This window comes from Crinia signifera, chromosome 5, assembly GCF_055691185.1.
Source record: "Crinia signifera chromosome 5, ASM5569118v1, whole genome shotgun sequence".
In the NCBI taxonomy this organism is placed as follows: Eukaryota; Metazoa; Chordata; class Amphibia; order Anura; family Myobatrachidae; genus Crinia; species Crinia signifera.
The window spans coordinates 124,363,852-124,382,608 of record NC_139221.1 but is presented as its reverse complement, the minus strand read 5'-3'; the positions used below and the strand labels follow the sequence as shown (position 1 = coordinate 124,382,608).

At 43.5% G+C, this 18,757-nt stretch overlaps 1 protein-coding gene across 1 annotated transcript in view; it reads right to left on the bottom strand.

Annotated features, from left to right (window-relative positions):
* Positions 1-18,757, bottom strand: part of F13A1 (coagulation factor XIII A chain) — a 142,499-nt gene that overhangs the window by 17,166 nt on the left and 106,576 nt on the right. The window contains exon 12 of the mRNA XM_083187984.1: positions 9,237-9,524. Within this exon, the coding sequence (XP_083044110.1) occupies positions 9,237-9,524 (288 nt within the window). The remainder of the gene's footprint in view (positions 1-9,236; positions 9,525-18,757) is intronic.

Genomic DNA, 18,757 nt, shown 5'->3' with positions numbered 1-18,757 from the left:
ATATACACTTCTCTAGACAATTCAACAAACTTTATTTTACATAGTCAGGAAAGTGCTCACAACAAACACGTCCTAAATCAGCGCATTGAAGGGGTATCCTTTTTTTCCATCTAAGTTATGTTGAAACCTTCTTTACATCCACCCCTCAGAAATGGCTGTAGTGTTCTCTTTCCTTGAAATGTATTGTGTTCGGACACACATTAAAGGGGAAAAGATAAACGATAATGGTATAGATAGTCTTATACTATGAGACACTCTGGATGACATTCTATGGGATGCGATTTGGCTTTTTTTGCGGTAATTAGACCACAAAATGGCGATATTGCATTTTCCCATTAAATCGTTAATTTAATGGGATGCGCTAAGGGACTGAAATCGCATATTATGTGCGTTAAGGTATGCTGAATAAAATTGCGAGATTAATTCGCATTTTTATCGCATCCAGATGTTTTCGTATAGAAAAGTATACAAGTCGCTTATTTAATGCAATGCGCATTTGCACATCGCATTATTTAGGTGCCTAATTTTCGCACTAATTTCAGACCAGGGTCTGTTTGGCGAATTAGCCAGAACCCTGCACAGATCGCAATGTTCTGTGCAGGGTTCTGCTGTAAAAAATAAAATAAAGGGTTAAAATAAAAAAAAAACGAGCGCGGGGTCCCCCGCCAGAGTATAACCAGCCCCGGGCTCACTGAGCCGGTGCTGGTGACATAAAATCAGGGTCCCCGACAAATAGGGGTCCCCTTGATTTCATGAAACCAGCACCAGGCTCAAGGTCCGGCGCTGGTTCCCAAAATACGGGGGACAAAATGACTAGGGGTCCCCCGTATTTTAAGAACCAGCACCGGACACAACCAGCCAGCAGGGTAATGCCACAGCCGGGGGAAACTTATTATATAAGCTCCCGCGGCCAAAGCATTAACCCCCAGGCTGGTCAGCATGGGCAGGGGTCCTGGGGAAGTGGGGACCCCCCCAATGAAGGGGTCCCCCCCCTCCAGGACTTACCAGCCCATGCTGATAGTCCGGGGCTGTCCCCGATGCCCCTGGGCGGTGGGCATCGGGCTGATGGCTTGTGTAAAAAAAAGAAGTACAACTATTGTTTTATACTGGCGAACTATGAGTCCCAGCAAGCCTACCCCGCATGCTGGGACTTGGAGAACCACAAGTCCCAGCATGCGGGGCATTAAAGGGCCTGCTGGCACTTGTAGTTCTGCAGTACAAAAAATAGTTAACAAAATCACACTGACACACTGTAAAATAAAAGTTTAATACACACAAAACACACACACACTGATACTTACCTACCTTGAGCCCGTAGGTCGGTCCCTGGATCCTGGGTCCGTCCTCCGGGGCTCCAGGGCAGAAGAGTCCGGTTCCGGGGCCTTGGTCCTGGTTCCGGGGCTGGACCTGGGGTTCCGGGGCTCCTGGGCTGCAGAATCCGGGGTCCGGGATCCGAGGTAGTCCCCAGGGGTACCTAAGGAAGAAAATCCAACTCACCTGGTCCCCGGCGACGACCTCGGAATCCTCTCCGGTGACAGCGCTGCTCCCATCTGGTAGCCGGCTCGCAGGACTTTGACAGGCGCAAAGATGTTTCCTCCTCGGCATCTCTGCACAGAATGATTTCTTGGCCAATCAGGAGCCGAGAAAGTCGGCTCCTGATTGGCCAGAAATCATTCTAACTAGAGACGCCGAGGAGGAAACATCTCTGCTCTAGATGCGCTGAGATGTTACTTCCTCTGCGTCTGTATTCAGAATGATTTCTGGCCAATCAGGAGCCGACTTTCTTGGCTCCTGATTGGCCAAGAAATCATTCTGTGCAGAGATGCCGAGGAGGAAACATCTCTGCGCCTGTCAAAGTCCTGCGAGCCGGCTACCAGATGGGAGCAGCGCTGTCACCGGAGAGGATTCCGAGGTCGTCGCCGGGGACCAGGTGAGTTGGATTTGCTTCCTTAGGTACCCCTGGGGACTACCTCGGATCCCGGACCCCGGATTCTGCAGCCCAGGAGCCCCGGAACCCCAGGACCAGCCCCGGAACCAGGACCAAGGCCCCGGAACCGGACTCTTCTGCCCTGGAGCCCCGGAGGACGGACCCAGGATCCAGGGACCGACCTACGGGCTCAAGGTAGGTAAGTATCAGTGTGTGTGTGTTTTGTGTGTATTAAACTTTTATTTTTCAGTGTGTCAGTGTGATTTTGTTAACTATTTTTTGTACTGCAGAACTACAAGTGCCAGCGGGCCCTTTAATGCCCCGCATGCTTGGACTTGTGGTTCTCCAAGTCCCAGCATGCGGGGTAGGCTTGCTGGGACTCATAGTTCGCCAGTATAAAACAATAGTTGTACTTCTTTTTTTTACACAAGCCATCAGCCCGATGCCCACCGCCCAGGGGCATCGGGGACAGCCCCGGACTATCAGCATGGGCTGGTAAGTCCTGGAGGGGGGGGGACCCCTTCATTGGGGGGGTCCCCACTTCCCCAGGACCCCTGCCCATGCTGACCAGCCAGGGGGTTAATGCTTTTGCCGCGGGAGCTTATATAATAAGTTTCCCCCGGCTGTGGCATTACCCTGCTGGCTGGTTGTGTCCGGTGCTGGTTCTTAAAATACGGGGGACCCCTAGTCATTTTGTCCCCCGTATTTTGGGAACCAGCGCCGGACCTTGAGCCTGGTGCTGGTTTCATGAAATCAAGGGGACCCCTATTTGTCGGGGACCCTGATTTTATGTCACCAGCACCGGCTCAGTGAGCCCGGGGCTGGTTATGCTCGGGCGGGGGACCCCGCGCTCGTTTTTTTTTTTTTAACTTTGCGCTGTCCTGCAAATGTGCGATTTTCAGACATGAAAATCGCACATTTTCAGGACTAAATACAGCGCACCACTTCGCCGCAAATCGCCCCTCTTCGCACTTTTCAGCCTCCAATGCGCATCACATTAAATATGCGCATTTTGACTGAAAAGTGCGATTTGTAAAAGTGCGATTTGCGGCGATGTGGTGCGCGAATAAAACATGCGCATTTAGCGCATCCCATAGAATGTCACCCTCTGTCTCCAATATTCTCACTGGAGGAATTTTTGAGTTAGTATCCGTGTACCATACTCACACCCAAGTGTGGAGTGTCACATGCCTAAAGGTATCTTTATAGTGTGAAGTGGGAGTGGGTTATCCTATATGGTACACTGTTCTCCCACCCTTAGTGAAAATGATAAGACCTAACTTACAGTTATAGTAGCTGTGTGATTCACATAAAGGTTTCTTTTTCGTCAGACCCCAGTAAATTCCTCTGTGGTGGTTTTCTCGTGAGTATATCAGCCCCAGAAATAAACAAATCTGGAAGGATTTTATATATATGAGATAATAAGGGACACAACACAATTAGTGCTCACTGGGGTATCGTACTCACACCTAAGTGTATAGTGTAATGTTCATGAAGGTATCTTTTGTGGTGATATATATATGCTGTGAATATTCTTGTCATCAATCATCCACACATGATAACTCCAACCACACATGATAACTCCAACCATGAGGCATAACTAACTTACACAGCTCTCAATGGTACATTTCATATGGGGTTTCTTTAGGGGGATCGGTGTCTCTCGTATACAAGGTGGATTGTAGGCCTTATAGGTATCACATGTCCTGATATCCATCCACAAGTCGCTGTCTCTCTCTCTGCCAACGTGTTTCAACTGGGAGGTCTTCCTCAGGGCATATGTGCAGAGAGAGTTCGATTTGGGTGAATTCATATGTTTTCATGCAGGGTAAAATTGGCTGCTTTATTTTTACACTGCAAATTTACAGTAACTCTCTGCACATGTTACATCTTCCCCACCTGCAGTGCACATGGTTTTGCCCATTTTGAAAACAAATTTGTCCTGCGATCAAGTCTGTATTAGGTCTGTATTTTTCAATTGGAAAATTAAACAATTGTTAACTGCAGTTATATACAGTATGAAGAGAACTGTGTCTGACAACACGAAAATATTGATTATATTAACCCTTTAAGTGCCAAAATTGCTGTGAGTGATCCTTAAAATATCAGCTAAAAATGCCAGCATCGCTCTTGATGGCTTTCGGAATGCGACCTTCCTTTCAAGAGCACGCAGATATCTCAGAGCTTTAGAAATGACTGCAGACGGTCTCTTTCAAACAGGTTTATTCACACAACCTCCTTAGCTCGTTGGTCATATACTTATACCATGAAACACAAATAATTCCTCCCCCTTATGGGAGGGGATATTACCAAATACATACATATTCACATGCAACACTCCCCTAGTGTGGAGTTACAAAGTCTATAATTGGTTTGACGTAACTTCACTATGCCATCTCCGATGACATAGCAGAGTGTATTTCCCCATATGGGTGTCATTAGTAACCTTGAATTATCTACAGAAGCTGAAACTCAGAAGGAATATATCTTTTAACCCATTCAGCTTCCTGTACACAAGATAAGTATATATAATGCTAGTACATATGGGTCTTTATAATACTCTGTACTGACAAGAATTATGCTATGGTATAAGTAATATAATGTTGAGTAAGATAAACTCTATCACTCTTTTAGCATATAAAATTAAAATTCAGCCAAGTCACTTCATTGAAGTTTAGTTAAATATTGCACCCAAAAAAAGAACAGTCGCTTTAAGCGATGCTGGCATTTATAGCAGATATTTTAAAACTAAAATTGAAAAAAAACTTTCAAAACTATGGTAAAGTTTTCACTCTTTGTGAGTATTTGAATGCAAATTTAATACAACTGTTTCCTATCATGTGGCCTCTTTATACACTACTCCTAAATTGACAAATACATTTTGGAATATTTTTCTGCTGTTTTTCTTTATTATTCTTGACAAGATAATTATTACAGAAATAGTTATTGATAATTTAGAGCACGAAAATCTGTTTTTCTGGTGAAGGTGGGTATTTTTACTCCCGTTTTTGTTGTTGCATATTAGTAGGTGTTAGGGAGAGCAATTATATAATTATAAACAGTCACTATACCAATAGTATTCAGCATGTCAATAAAGATGTCCCCATAATATTGCATTTATCAGACTTTTTACTCTAAGTATTGCAGCAGTATTTGAAACATTATCTTTTCTGATAATGTCATGAATGCAAACATATATTTTCTGGGGTTTACAAGGTGAATATAAAAAAACTTAAAAAAACTAAATAATCTAATGTATATTTTAATATATAAATATTTTTCTTACGGTTAACATTTCACATTGTATTTATATTTTTATTTAGCCTTTTGAGTGCCAAGTGAATTTGCAAAATAGGTGTGAATATTGCAAAGCAAGCATTTTTATTCATCATAATGACCTGTAATATTTACCTTGTATAGGAAATATAATCTTCTTTTGCACAGAATTTTTAATTTAAATTTATGTAACAAATGTCAGTGATGCCAGAATTTTTTACGGATATTTTGATCTCTTACAGAGATGTTGGCAATCAAAGGGTTAAATGCAAAAAATTGATTGGTAGGTAAACTGACTCCAGTCAAACAGTAATACTAGGTAATATGTGTGTGTACACAGGTAGGGAATTTGGTACTTGTTTCTTATCACAGCCACAATCGCGGGCATCCTGTCCCTTAACTTTAAGGCACACGATGCCCGCGATTTCCTTTGAAAAAAACAGTACTCGGGTACATCGCGTCGGTCGTGTGCGATAGCCCACGATTTCCCCATAGGCTTCAATGTTAAAATATTTAACATTGAAGCCTATGCGATGGACCCGATTTGTCCATAGGCTTCAATGTTAAATTATTTTAACATTGAAACTGAGTCCATTTAACATAGTAAAAAATGGGAAAAGGCCGAATAAGGGCCATTTCTCATTGGCTATGGCCCCGTCATGTGTGTAAAAAATAATGGCCCCCCATTGTGGCCGCCACCCCCACGATTAACGAGAACCCGAAGCGTGGCGAGCGCAGCGAGCCTGTGAGGGGCGGCGGTGCGCGTCCTCCGACCTTTTCATTCCCCTACTATCCACGTCGGCGTGGAGTTGAGAATAGATTAGTGTGGCGAGCGCAGCGAGCCACCGAGCCCGAAGCGTGGCGAGCGCAGCGAGCCCCGTGAGGGGACGCTGATACCTGTGAAGCCCGCGAGGGGACGCAGGGATCAGCGCCGACGTGGATAGTAGGGGAATGAAAAGGTTGGAGGATGCGCACCGCCGCCCCTCGCGGGCTCGCTGCGCTCACCACGCTTCGGGTTCGCGTCAATCGTGGGGGTGGCGGCCACAATGGGGGGCCATTATTTTTTACACACATGACGGGGCCATACCCAATGAGAAATGGCCCATATTGGCCCTTTTACCATTTTTTACTATGTTAAATGGACTCAGTTTCAATGTTAAAAAAATTTAACATTGAAGCCTATGGACACGATGGACCCAATTTCTCCATAGGCTTCAATGTTAAAATAATTTAACATTGAAGCCTATGGACACGATGTACCCGATTTCTCCATAGGCTTCAATGTTAAATTATTTTAACATTGAAGCCTATGGAGAAATCGGGTACAGCGCGTTGGTCGCGTCGTGTGCGTTTTGGTATGCACCCGACGCGACCGACACGATTTTTTCCGACACGACCACCACGATAGAAATCGTGGTGGCCATGCTAGGAAACAAGTACCGGGAATTTAGATTAAAGACTCCACTGGGGCAGGGACTGATGTGAATCTCAAAATATACTCTGTGAAAGCATTGCAAACCATGTGTGCTTTATATAAAACGTGCTATTATATAAATCATGCTTTAGTAGAGGAACTGGAAATAGAAAACAAGTTTACAGTTCCATGCATGCGCCGGAACTAGGGTGGCCAATCCCGGGATTGGGATCGTCGGGATCCCGAGATTTGGCCCTAAAAACGCTGGGATTTGAATCCAATCCCAGGATTCCGGGATTGGCCTGCGCATGCGCAAATCTAATGTCGGGCAGCGCTGAGACCAGCTCAGGCGCTGCCCGGCTTCTCCCAAACCCCAGCGCGCTGCTCTGCGGCTGTGTGCAGCGTGACCTGATGTCAGAGGTCATGCTGCGCAGCCTGGCGGCAGCTCCGTGCCCGCCCACCACTCGGTACCCGTGCCATCACTGCCGCCCGGCTACTCCAACGTCCGCCTCCAGACCACCGCTGCCCGGCTCCCGCACATCTGCCCGCCTCCAGACCACCCGCACACGGCCCCCAATCAAAGCCACCGGCCTCTGAACATCACTGCCCGGCTCCCGCAGCAATGGCCGGGTGAGTTAGACTGGGTTTGGGGGGGACTAAAGTTTGTCATTATATTGACAAACTCAATCCCAGGTATCCCGGGAATCCCGGGATTAGGCATTTTTCAATCCCGAATTCCAGGGATTGAAAAATAGCCCCGGGATTGGCATCCCTAGCAGGAACCTAAAATAGGATTACCACAAAGACAAGTAACCACATGACTCTGGAAAGTGTTTGCTATGGCAGTTAAGTAGCCCTGCAGGCTCACAGACACACTGTGGGCTAACCCACTCATGGGACATGTACTATCTATTCTCCCTGTCTATACCCCTACTGGGATTTGCAATATCTCCACTCACCCCACACCAACATACCTAAACTAGCCTAACTCTGGATAAACTACCCGCCAACCCCACTTCCAGTCATACACTCACTTGAAGCTCATGTTTGTCTACTCATTGCTGGTGCAGGCTACCAGAAAAAAAGACAACCTTGTTTTCACTCCAAGATAGCCAGTATTAAACTAGTTGCCATCTTGGATTCAAGGGGCTGCCTAATGGGTTGTTCTTCTAGCACAGGAATGGGGAACCTTTGGCTCCCAACTGTTGTTGAACTACACAGGTTTAATATGGCCATATAATAAAACTGTAGCAGGACATGCTGGGATGTGTAGTTCAACAACAGCTGGTAGCCAAAAGTTCCCCATCCCTGTTCTAGCACATCCTACATATATGAATATAAAGAGATAAAATAGCAGTGATACTGCCAGTAAAAGTTATAAAGATAATTTAAGCTGTATCTACATTTGTGTGTGAATTATTGCACCACAAACTGACCATATGTTTCCTATTGTAACGGAGGTACAGGTGTAGGAGGCTCATGGACAGCAGGCACAGTGGGCAGTGCCGATAAAGGGGGAGAGCCCACAGCTCGATATATTTGTGAAATCTATATGATCAATATGTTTTCATTTGATATATCAACACAATGAACTCTACCTCTATACTAATACAACAAGATATGTTTATACTCCTGGACATATAATATCTTGCAATATGTTACTGGATGATTCTCTCAATCCCGAATGGCGCCTTCGGATGACTGAGATGGCACAGGTATAGATTGGAGGTATTTAGCAAATCCGAGGAGGGACTCTAACCATATGTACTTTATGTGCGCATTTGTACCTTCTTATCTCCTTGTCTTGTTATGCCATATGATTCCTTCTTGCATGTGTCAGCTAATGAAATTTATTTTGATTTTCTTTATCTTTATGGTATTTGTTTTTGTATTAACAAATAAAAAAGTACTGCATTTAAAAAAAGGGTGGAGAGCCCCCCTTGACTTAAGACCACTGGGCCCTCCTAAGGCCCTTAGCTTGTGAACTGAATGCCTTGAAATAAGCTAGATGGAAAGGTAGGCACACCTGCTGGCATAAATAAAGCATAAAGTGTCGGCATGTTTTGCCATTTTGTAAATGACTCCGCATTTCTTGAATTCTGCTACATTCAGTTCTCACACTTCCTTGGCATGTCATCGATAATTTACAACATATATAGTAGCTTGGTGAAACTGAATGAATGAAACATGCCAGGATTTGCTATAAACCCTGAAATACCTGCCACTAACCCTGTGTCCCTAAGGTAATCAGAAAAGGGATTTTGTATGACAGACATTGATGGTCATGACGAGAGAGTACTATTTACTATATCTGAAGCATGCCTACATGTTGTGCTTTGAGGAAGGCAGCACACTATACTCTAGAAGGAGGTCAATGTTTCCTTCGTAAACCTTAATTCTATTCTTGCATGGCTTCCTTAAATGACTAAATGACGTGAGCATAGAAGTAGATCTATCATCTAATGATTGCCTGAAGCATTGAAAAATAAACCAGCAAACAATTAGAACCATTGCACATAATATTGATTTCTAACTAATCATATTACATTATTTCTATGCATAATAAAACAAGTTATTCAATATTACACTATATATTTATACCATTTTTGTACAACTTACTGGATGATGGAGCCAAATTAACTTCAAGTTTTTTGCTTTTGAACTCTGCTTTCAGTACCCCAGTATAGAATACTACATGTCCAGTTAGAAAGGCTGACACTGTATAAAGATTTGAGCTTTGGTTCTTGAATGTTAAAGTGACTTTGAAGTCACTGCCAAATACTGCATTATCTTCCTGAAATTCCATTGTAGTGTCAATCGAAGATGGTAGCTGTTCCTCTTCTCGGATTTCCTTTTTGACACCATACATAAGAGCAGCCTCGAGCGCCAGTCTCTCTTCCTCAGTGCCTGTCACAAAACAGAAGTACAAACACATTTTCAGGTCAAAACTATTATGTCTAGAAAATGTATACATAATAATTTAGCTGCAATATTAAGAAGAGTTACAGTATAAAGAAAATTATTCAAATTCAACCAGAGCTACAAGCTGACTTGTGACGGTATGCTTGTTGGGTGTAGTTGGATTTAGTACAGGTTGAGTATCCCGTATCCAAAATGCTCGGGACCAGAAGAATTTTGGATAACGGATTATTCCGTATTTCGGAATATTTTAATATTTCAATTATGTATTTTAAAGTATCTTGCATGTATGCTGTATAAACACATAAAATACACACAAATCTATTTTATTACCACATAAAATACACACAAATATATTTTATTTGTTCAAAAAACAAGGTTTCAAAACATGAAACAAAGTTTGTGTACTATCTCAGATATTGAATTTGAATGCCAAGCAATCATTTTCTTGCATAGTGCCAGTTACATATCATGTCACCAGTAGTGCTGTTACAAATGTCCCCAGTGAATTTTTAGCAAAAAATATATATTTTTTTCACTTTCTGGAATGTATGGTTTTCAGAATAATTCGGATAATGGATACTCGGATACGAGATACTCAACCTGTACAGTGTGCAGGACTGGACCAGGTTAAAAATATATGGTAAATTGTCATTTTCACCCATATACTACCAGATTTTTGTTCCAACTAGTCACATTGGTCAGTTTATGTTATGTTTTAAAATGTAGTTACCATTGTGAATACGTTTCGTCATGCCATTGTTTCCATTAAGAAATGTCTCAGGTCAAAATGATTTGAAACAATTGGCATTTAACAAAGTCTTTGGCATATTCCGATAATCTGTGAAAGCATAATGTTTTGTAAAGTGGTCAGTAAGGCAACCCCTCGCTAGCATGAAGGGGGATATTCACACTTGATTGCTTCTCTGCTAAGTTGCAGGGCCCTGCGATCAGATAGCTGCTGCCCCACCAGACTGAAATACCACCCTGTGCAAGGCTGCGAATAGCATGCAAAAATATTGCCAATCCTCATACAGCTGCAAATCCATTCCCAAATTGAATGATTTTTCCAGTGTGTGTAGTCTGCGCGTAACCCAGAAGCTACTCGACTAGTGCAATCGAAACAGGCTGATCGGGTCCAGAGCTGACATCACACACCCTCATTGAAAACACTTGGGCATCTGGCCATGTGATATTCACAAACACTCTGTTTTGTTAATCAATTAGAATCTTGATGGATCTTGATGGACTCATGTATAGATGCTACGATCTCTATGCAAGCACAGTCATTCGATAATCATCCGGCCTGTGAATTTGCAGCCCAGTGATCATCGTTTTGGATTCAGCGTCCCGCCAGCCGGGGAGCGAGAAGGGGGCGTGGCCGCGAGTTGCGGTCGTGAAGAGGCGAGCTACAGCCAACAGCTCATCACTTCCTGGCCCTTCTCGGCAGAACGAACCCGACAGCTAGTGATGTCGGTCTCATTCTGCTGAGATACCCTGCTCAATGCTGTTGGGGAAGACAGCATTGAATAGGGCCAGGCGGGCATCTCCCCGACGGGAGATGCTCGCCAGTAATTGAATATCCCCCTTAAGCTGTGTACACACGGTGCAATATATTGCTCAGTGTCCAGCAGGAGACTCTGCCGGGGGAGCTGCAGAGGGAAACAGCTAAGCTCCTGCGACCATTAGGAGGCAGAACATGGGAGCGCGCACCTGGCTGCAGCACAAACAAATCGCTGGCAATATGGTCACTCAGCGACCATATTGCCAGCGATATTGCACCGTGTGTACACAGCTTTAGGCCTAAAAAGAAAATCCATGAAACATGTAAGACCTAGTCCCAACATAAACAAAAAAACCTCTTAAATAAAGTATCTAAACGCTGACATAAACAGTATAAAAAAATATTATGGAAAATGAAGTCTTTGCCACTTATGTCATACATGTAACAAAAGGAAGGAATTTGGATGCAATTATCATTCTCTACCATTTCCACATGCTCTCAATATATTTCCTTTTTCCCTCTGACCAGACACAATATTAATATTCCACATTACATGGCACAGTATTTATTATGAACTGGGATTTTCTATGACAGTTGCTGCTTTCTTGTTGGATGTCATTGCTCTACTCTCTTGTTAACTGCTTTCATTCTACAACCTTTCCTCACATCCATCCTCTTGGGACCCAGTAGCTAAGCAACCACACAGTACTCACACTACAAATCTCCCAGGGATTGCATGGCAAATAGACCTCCCATTAAATATTGAAAAACTCTAATGGTGAATACTGACATGCTTTCTTTTCCAATTTTTCCAATTTCCTTTTCCTTTTCCTTTCATTTCAAAATTGCAATAAATGCTAAAATATTTACTAAACCATCGTTTTACAGAAGCTTGTTTGTTCTGAATTATTTTTAGCAATATAAGAACAGATGTGTTATGATAGATCTGTATATTTTGAGATGCAAAGCCTGCAGTCTTTTAGCTAAAATAATACACTTTGCTAGTCATTAAAACAGATTTCTGCCGCATAGACAACACAATGGAACTTTCATACAAGTAAAACATTCCCAGTAACAAATAGATTTACACAGCTTTCCTTTGGTTTTGATAAGCAACCTTTTTATGTCTAGTTTAGTATTTATAGCAATTGCTTACCAACTTGATTCATTTGGGAAACTGCAGTTACATTTATCCACCCTGCAGCTGGATAAATATAAGTATATTAAGTTAAATTCTGGCCCTAACTAACATTAGTGAACTGACACTCAGCTTCTAACTGCCATGTTACAGGCTGGGTTTGAAAAATGACAGGTAGGAGCTGACTGGTTGGTTGTTTATCACTCTCCACATTATCACTTTTGAAGCTTGATACATCTAGCCCTATATTATTAATAACTTGGGAAGGTGTGCAACCTCAGGGCTTACTCATATGAGGGGAAAAAAGTGATTCGCAGCCATAAATTGTGTTGTTATTTTTTTAATGCATGTGGGTATATTTTCACATGTGACTAAGATACAGGACCACTGCCGCAGCTGAAACCCTCAAGGTAAAAAAAAATGATGGTAAATAATATTCCTGGTGGATGGAAATGGTGTATCATGCTGCAGAGTGTGGCATTTGTCTTCTGCAGCTGGTATACAGTATGCCTCGATTGGTGACAATACCAATAGGCCAGGATTGAGCTAACATGGACAGGCAGATGAGGGTTCATGGTGTGCATATACGTGCAGTGAGCGAGCAGACCCAGTGTAACCCTCAGTAATGGGTAATTATATACTAGTAGCGAAGTGCCTCCACCTAAACTTGTTTATAGTGTAGCTTAGGAAATCACTGTTAACTTATTTTAGTAATCAGACTGACTACCCTACCTCTCTCTTCTTTTACAGCTTTATAGGACTTAGATTCCACGGATACGGATGCAGTGTGAAAGTAAGTATGCTAACAAGGTTTAATCATTTAAATTCATATACACATATTCTATAGTTCCTATACACAACATCATATATTCTACAAACACATTAATAGCATTTCAAGGATTCTGATAACATTAGTTTCATATACAATACAATCACCTTCTTACACTCTAATTATACCCTAACTATTCACCTTCCTATTGCAGACACCTAAAGTCCCCTTCCCTTCCTAGTCATTATAACTATAATACCCAATTCCCCATAACATAGCCTTATTCAAGTAAGCTAATATCTTATTCTCTATACCTTATATCTGGCCAGATATATAACACTCTGATACATATATCATTCTGATACACAGTCTTAAGTGTGAGCTCATATGTTGGCGCGCGTTGGGGCCCGTGTCCAGTATTTATAGTGAGCGATTACTCTGATCCAGTTAAATTGTCAATGTAGATAGCTTGGATAGTCCCAGAGTGATCGCCTCTACAGTAAATGGTGTATAGGAGTCTATCCGTGTGGGCGTATAAAATAGTAGGATGTAAAGTTATGCACTACATTAGCTCTCACCGGTTAGTTGTCCAGTCTCTATCCGGGCTGTCTCTATCCGGGCTGTGAGGGGTTAACGGTTAGCTATGCTATCCAGCAGGGTTTCTCAATGCTGCCTCGTGATTGGTACACTCATGTCCGCTAGTAGCAGTCACAGTGGCAGAGCAGCGTCTGAGTTACTTTCCTCGCGGCTTGGGCTCAGGGACCACACTCTGGCTTCTAGCTTACAGGTGCGCTGTCGGGTCTTTACAGTGGCAGAGCAGCGTCTGAGTTACTTTCGGCGGCTTGGGCTCTGGGACCACACTCTGACTTCTAGCTTACAGGTGCGCTGTCGGGTCTTTATCTGGCTCTGGGCACGTGAGGTGGCGGCAAAGCTGGACTCCGCTTCCCCCACGATGGGAGGGTAAGCTACCAGCCTCAGGTCTAAGCGGCTCCCAGTCCCTCGCCTATAGGGATGTTCCGCTAGAGACCTGGCTGCTATCGCCGCTGCCGCTGCTGCAGGTCACTCTCTCCGTGCCACCGCTGCGTTGCCTCTCGTCACTCCTGCTATCACCGCTACCCCGCTGTCCGCTGTCGCTGCTCCAAAAACCCGGTGAGGTATGTCCAACCACCAACCCTTCTCCGCTGTGTCCAGTATCTTCCCGTGCGACCTTAACGGCATCCTCTCAGCCAGTATCAGCATCATCCCTGACTCGTGCATTAATACTGTGCAACTAGCTCCAATGTCTATCATCTCGCCCATAAGCACGTTACATATTACATTACATGGCCAACAAAATCATACAACACTTTATCTCTATGTAACAATGAGCATATGGTTACATTCTTGGATATAAGGTTACATTCTCTTCCCCTGGTGATTAGGAAAGAGCTTGCTTCCAAATCACCATCTTCATTTATTTATTCTATGCAGATAGGAAATAAGGCCATGCATAAATGGCCAAAGGGTATATTACGGCGGGTATCACACTAGGTTCTCCCAATTTATCATATGTTAGAATTGAGGGCGGCATGCGCATCCTCTGTGGTCTCATATTTATGGTGGCACTAGCAGGACTACCTTGTTCACCCATATCATCTCTAAATCGTTGTTCTCTGACCACATCGCTACCACCCTCTTCCAAATCTGCATATCCCGAGGTATTCTCCCAGGACTTGTTGACGTTACTGTCAGTATCAGAACTAACCTCGTCTTTATAATAATGTCCAGGACAACATTCATCAAACATTTCTTCCTCTCTTTCCCCATCAACAGCATGAGTCAAATTATTATAATCAGTTAGATGTCTGTCTTGCTTTTCCTGGGTATTCCTCCCCAGGTGAAGCCCTTCCATTCTAACTTCTTTACCAATAGGTAACAGGTGCTGTCTATGGTAAGTTAACATTTTTTCTCCCCCCTCCTCAGGTTTTATCTTATATACTGGCAGATCATATAACTTTTCGACTATTATAAACGGATCTTCTCTCCATCTATTGGAGATTTTCACACCTCTGGTCCCAAATTTCCTCAGCAACACCCTGTCTCCAGGGCTAAGCTCCTGTTCCCTTACTTTACTATCATACATCCTCTTATTTTTTAACCCCAATTTTCTTGCAGTTTCTGAGGCCAATTGGTACGCCTCCTGCAATTCTTCCCTTAACCTCTCTATATACTTGCTGTGTGGTAACGCTGAGCTATTCTTACTTTCTGGTTTTACATTCAGGCTAACATCTATAGGGAGCTTAGCTTCCCTTCCAAACATGAGAAAGTAGGGGGAATATCTAGTCGATTCATTCATAGTGCAATTGTAAGCATGTACTAATCGCTCTACATGTCTCTTCCAATGTTTCTTATCTAGCGGGTTGAGTGTCCCCAGCATATTCAACAAAGTCCTATTAAACCGTTCTGGTTGTGGGTCCCCTTGAGGGTGATATGGGGTAGTCTTGGATTTCACAATCCCACACAATAAACAGATTTCTCTAATCAGTCGGCTTTCGAATTCCCTACCTCGGTCTGAATGTAGTCTATTGGGTAGACCATAATGGACAAAAAACTTATTCCATAAAGTATTGGCTACGGTCATTGCTTTTTGATTAGGGGTCACGTATGCCTGAGCGTAACGAGTAAAGTGGTCAGTCACCACTAATATGTGACATTTCTTCCCATCTCCTACATCTAGTGTCAAGAAATCCATACACACAATATCCATGGGTCCACTACTTTTGAAAGACACCATGGGGGCATGTTGGGTAGCCACTGTTTTTCTTACTACACAACTTCCACAGTTGCGGCAGTAATCTTCTACATCCCTTCTCATTCCAGGCCAGTAAAATCTCTGGGACATCAGTCCTACAGTCTTTTCGACACCCAGATGCCCATGATCGTCATGTAGAGTCTGCAGTGCTATGGGTCTAAATCTTTCTGGTAAGACCAATTGGTAGCTAGTTTCTCCATTGGTCCTCTCTATCTTTTTATAAAGTACCCCGTCTCTTATCTCTAGCCACTTCTCTTGTCTCTTCAAGAGTTTGGCCTTTTCTGAGAGTGATAGCGAGGTTGTTCTTCCAGGTGAGCGTTTTTTTTCTAGTATTAGATAATATACGTCTCTAATGTTACGGTCAGCCAGTTGCGCCCTCTTCATTTGCACTGGCCGAATCATGGGCAACCCCTCCATCTCTAACCGTCCCAACCAACAATAAGACAGGGGTAAAGCCTTTGGGGTGGCACCTAGGGAGCCTATAGCACCAGTACCACTCAAGTACTCACTCACGAGTAATGTATCCTTTTGATTTCTTATTTGCCGACACATTCCTTTTATATCTCCCATTGGAATCTCCACCCAGTCTTCATCCTCACTTGTCGGCTCTGGACGCCCTGGTATTCTAGACAGTGCATCGGCATCAATATTACTCACTCCCGGTCTGTATTTAATAGAAAAGTTGTACAGTGCTAAGGCTGCCAGCCACCTATGTCCGGTCGCGTCTAACTTTGCAGTGGTGAGGATATATGTTAGGGGGTTGTTGTCAGTGTGAATTTCAAATTGCACCCCATATAAATACTCATGGAACTTCTCTACCACACACCATTTTAAAGCTAGAAATTCCAATTTGTGGGTTGGGTAATTCTTTTCACTGCTGGTTAACCCCCTACTGGCGAAAGAAACAGGTCTATTCTTTTTACTGGTTGGGCAAGCCTGGTATAATACTCCCCCTATTCCTTCTTGAGAAGCATCAACATGAAGTATATATGGGTCATTAGGGTTCGCATAAGCGAGCACAGGGGTGTGGGTGAGTTCCTCTTTCAGCCGAATAAAGGATACCTCGCACGGCGGGGTCCACCTTTCCCCAAATAACTCCTCAGGCCTATACAACTTCTGTTCTTTATTGTTATTGTTCCGATTAGGGTTCTTTTTTTTGTTAGGAGGTGGATATCCCTTAGTTAATTCAGTAAGGGGCTTCGCTATTTGCGAATAATTTGGGACGAATCGCCGGTAGTATCCGCAAAACCCCAGAAAAGACCTCAGCTCTTTGAGCTTGGTGGGTCTTGGCCAGGCTCTAACAGCCTCCACCTTTTCCGGATCGGTGGCTATCCCTTCCCGACTCACCACATGACCTAGGTATTTTACCGATGCTTGACACAGAATACATTTATCTATTGATAATTTCAGGCCCCACTCAATAAGCCGGTCAATCACTTTCAAAAGACGGTCATTGTGCTCTGTTAATGTTTTCCCAAAAACAATTATATCGTCAAGATACACTAGTACCTCCCGATAGTTCATGTCGCCTATAGCCTTCTCCATAGTCCTTTGGAACGTGGCTGGTGCCCCTTTAATCCCCTGAGGCATCTTCAAAAATTCGAAAAAACCCAAAGGACATATGAACGCCGTTTTTTCTTGATCCTCCTTCCTCATAGGGATCTGATAAAACCCATTCCTTAAATCTAGAACAGAAAACCAACCACTCCCTTGTAAACAGTCTAAGGCTTCATCAATCCGAGGCACGGTGTATTGGTCAGGTACGGTGCGAGAATTTAAGGTTCTATAATCTACGCACATCCTTATCTTTCCCGTCTTTTTTCTGGCTACCACTATGGGAGAGGCGTACGGACTTCTGGACTCAACAATCATTTGATTTTCTAATAACCCTTTAAGGTGTAACCTAACGTCTTCGAAATCAGCAGGGGCTATTCTGCGAGAGCGTTCCCTAAATGGACTATCGTTGGTGAGATTTATTTGATGCTCCACCCCTACGGCTACCCCCAGGTCCCACTCCCCTTTTGAGAAACCAGACTCCTTTTCTTTTAATGCTTCTATGAGTTCTTTCTTTTCTTCCCCAGTAATGTCACTTCCGGTGAAGCACGACTCGAATTGGCTTTGTCCTACAGTCACATTGAGTGACCTACCATATTCATAACTATCGTCTCTACAAGTCTGTGTCTGTGTCTCATTACCCTCCTCTGCTAAACACCACTTAGACAATTCCCTATACAATCTGGTATTGGTACCTATAATAATAGGCAGTTCGTTGGCATCTCTTCCCATCTCGGGACATATAAGGGCGACAACAGGGACTGTTAAACCACTCTCTCCGTCTCCTCCCAGCCTTATCTCCACCTCCACATATCCTAAGTATGGGTATTTTTCTACACTTAGTCCCCATATAACTAATCCATTTAAGGGTCTTATAGGAACCTCGGGTATGTACTTCTGATACCATGGCTCAAATATAATGGATACCTGCGATCCACTATCCAACAGTACCATACATCTCATTCCATTTATTTCTGCGGTTACCGATGGTATGGGTCCTAAAAGTCCTTCCGGGATCGAACCATTTCCATTCCACCAAATTTTCCCCATTACCTCTACTTCATTCCTGGGGGGAACTGAGAGGGGCTCACAGTTCTCCCCTACTCGTTTCCCTGATCAGATTCAGGGCTGGCCTGGCCGCCATTATCGTAGTCTGTGGGAGTTGGAAGATTATTCCTGTTCCTGTTAAACTGACCATTGATACACTCAAATGCCCGATGCCCTAGTCTGCCACATTCAAAACATCTCCTATTCACACCTCTATAACCTCTCCCCATGCCTCGGACGGTCAATTCAGAGTCCCGCTTAGCATGGTTATTTTGTACAGTCAATACTTGTTCTATCTTTTTGTTTTGCTCTTCTATTAACTTCAATATTTTATCCTCAAAAGCATCTTTCTCAATGATGGGCTTTACCACTTTCACCTTCTTAACCGTCCTGTCTCTCATTTCTATCAATACTTCTT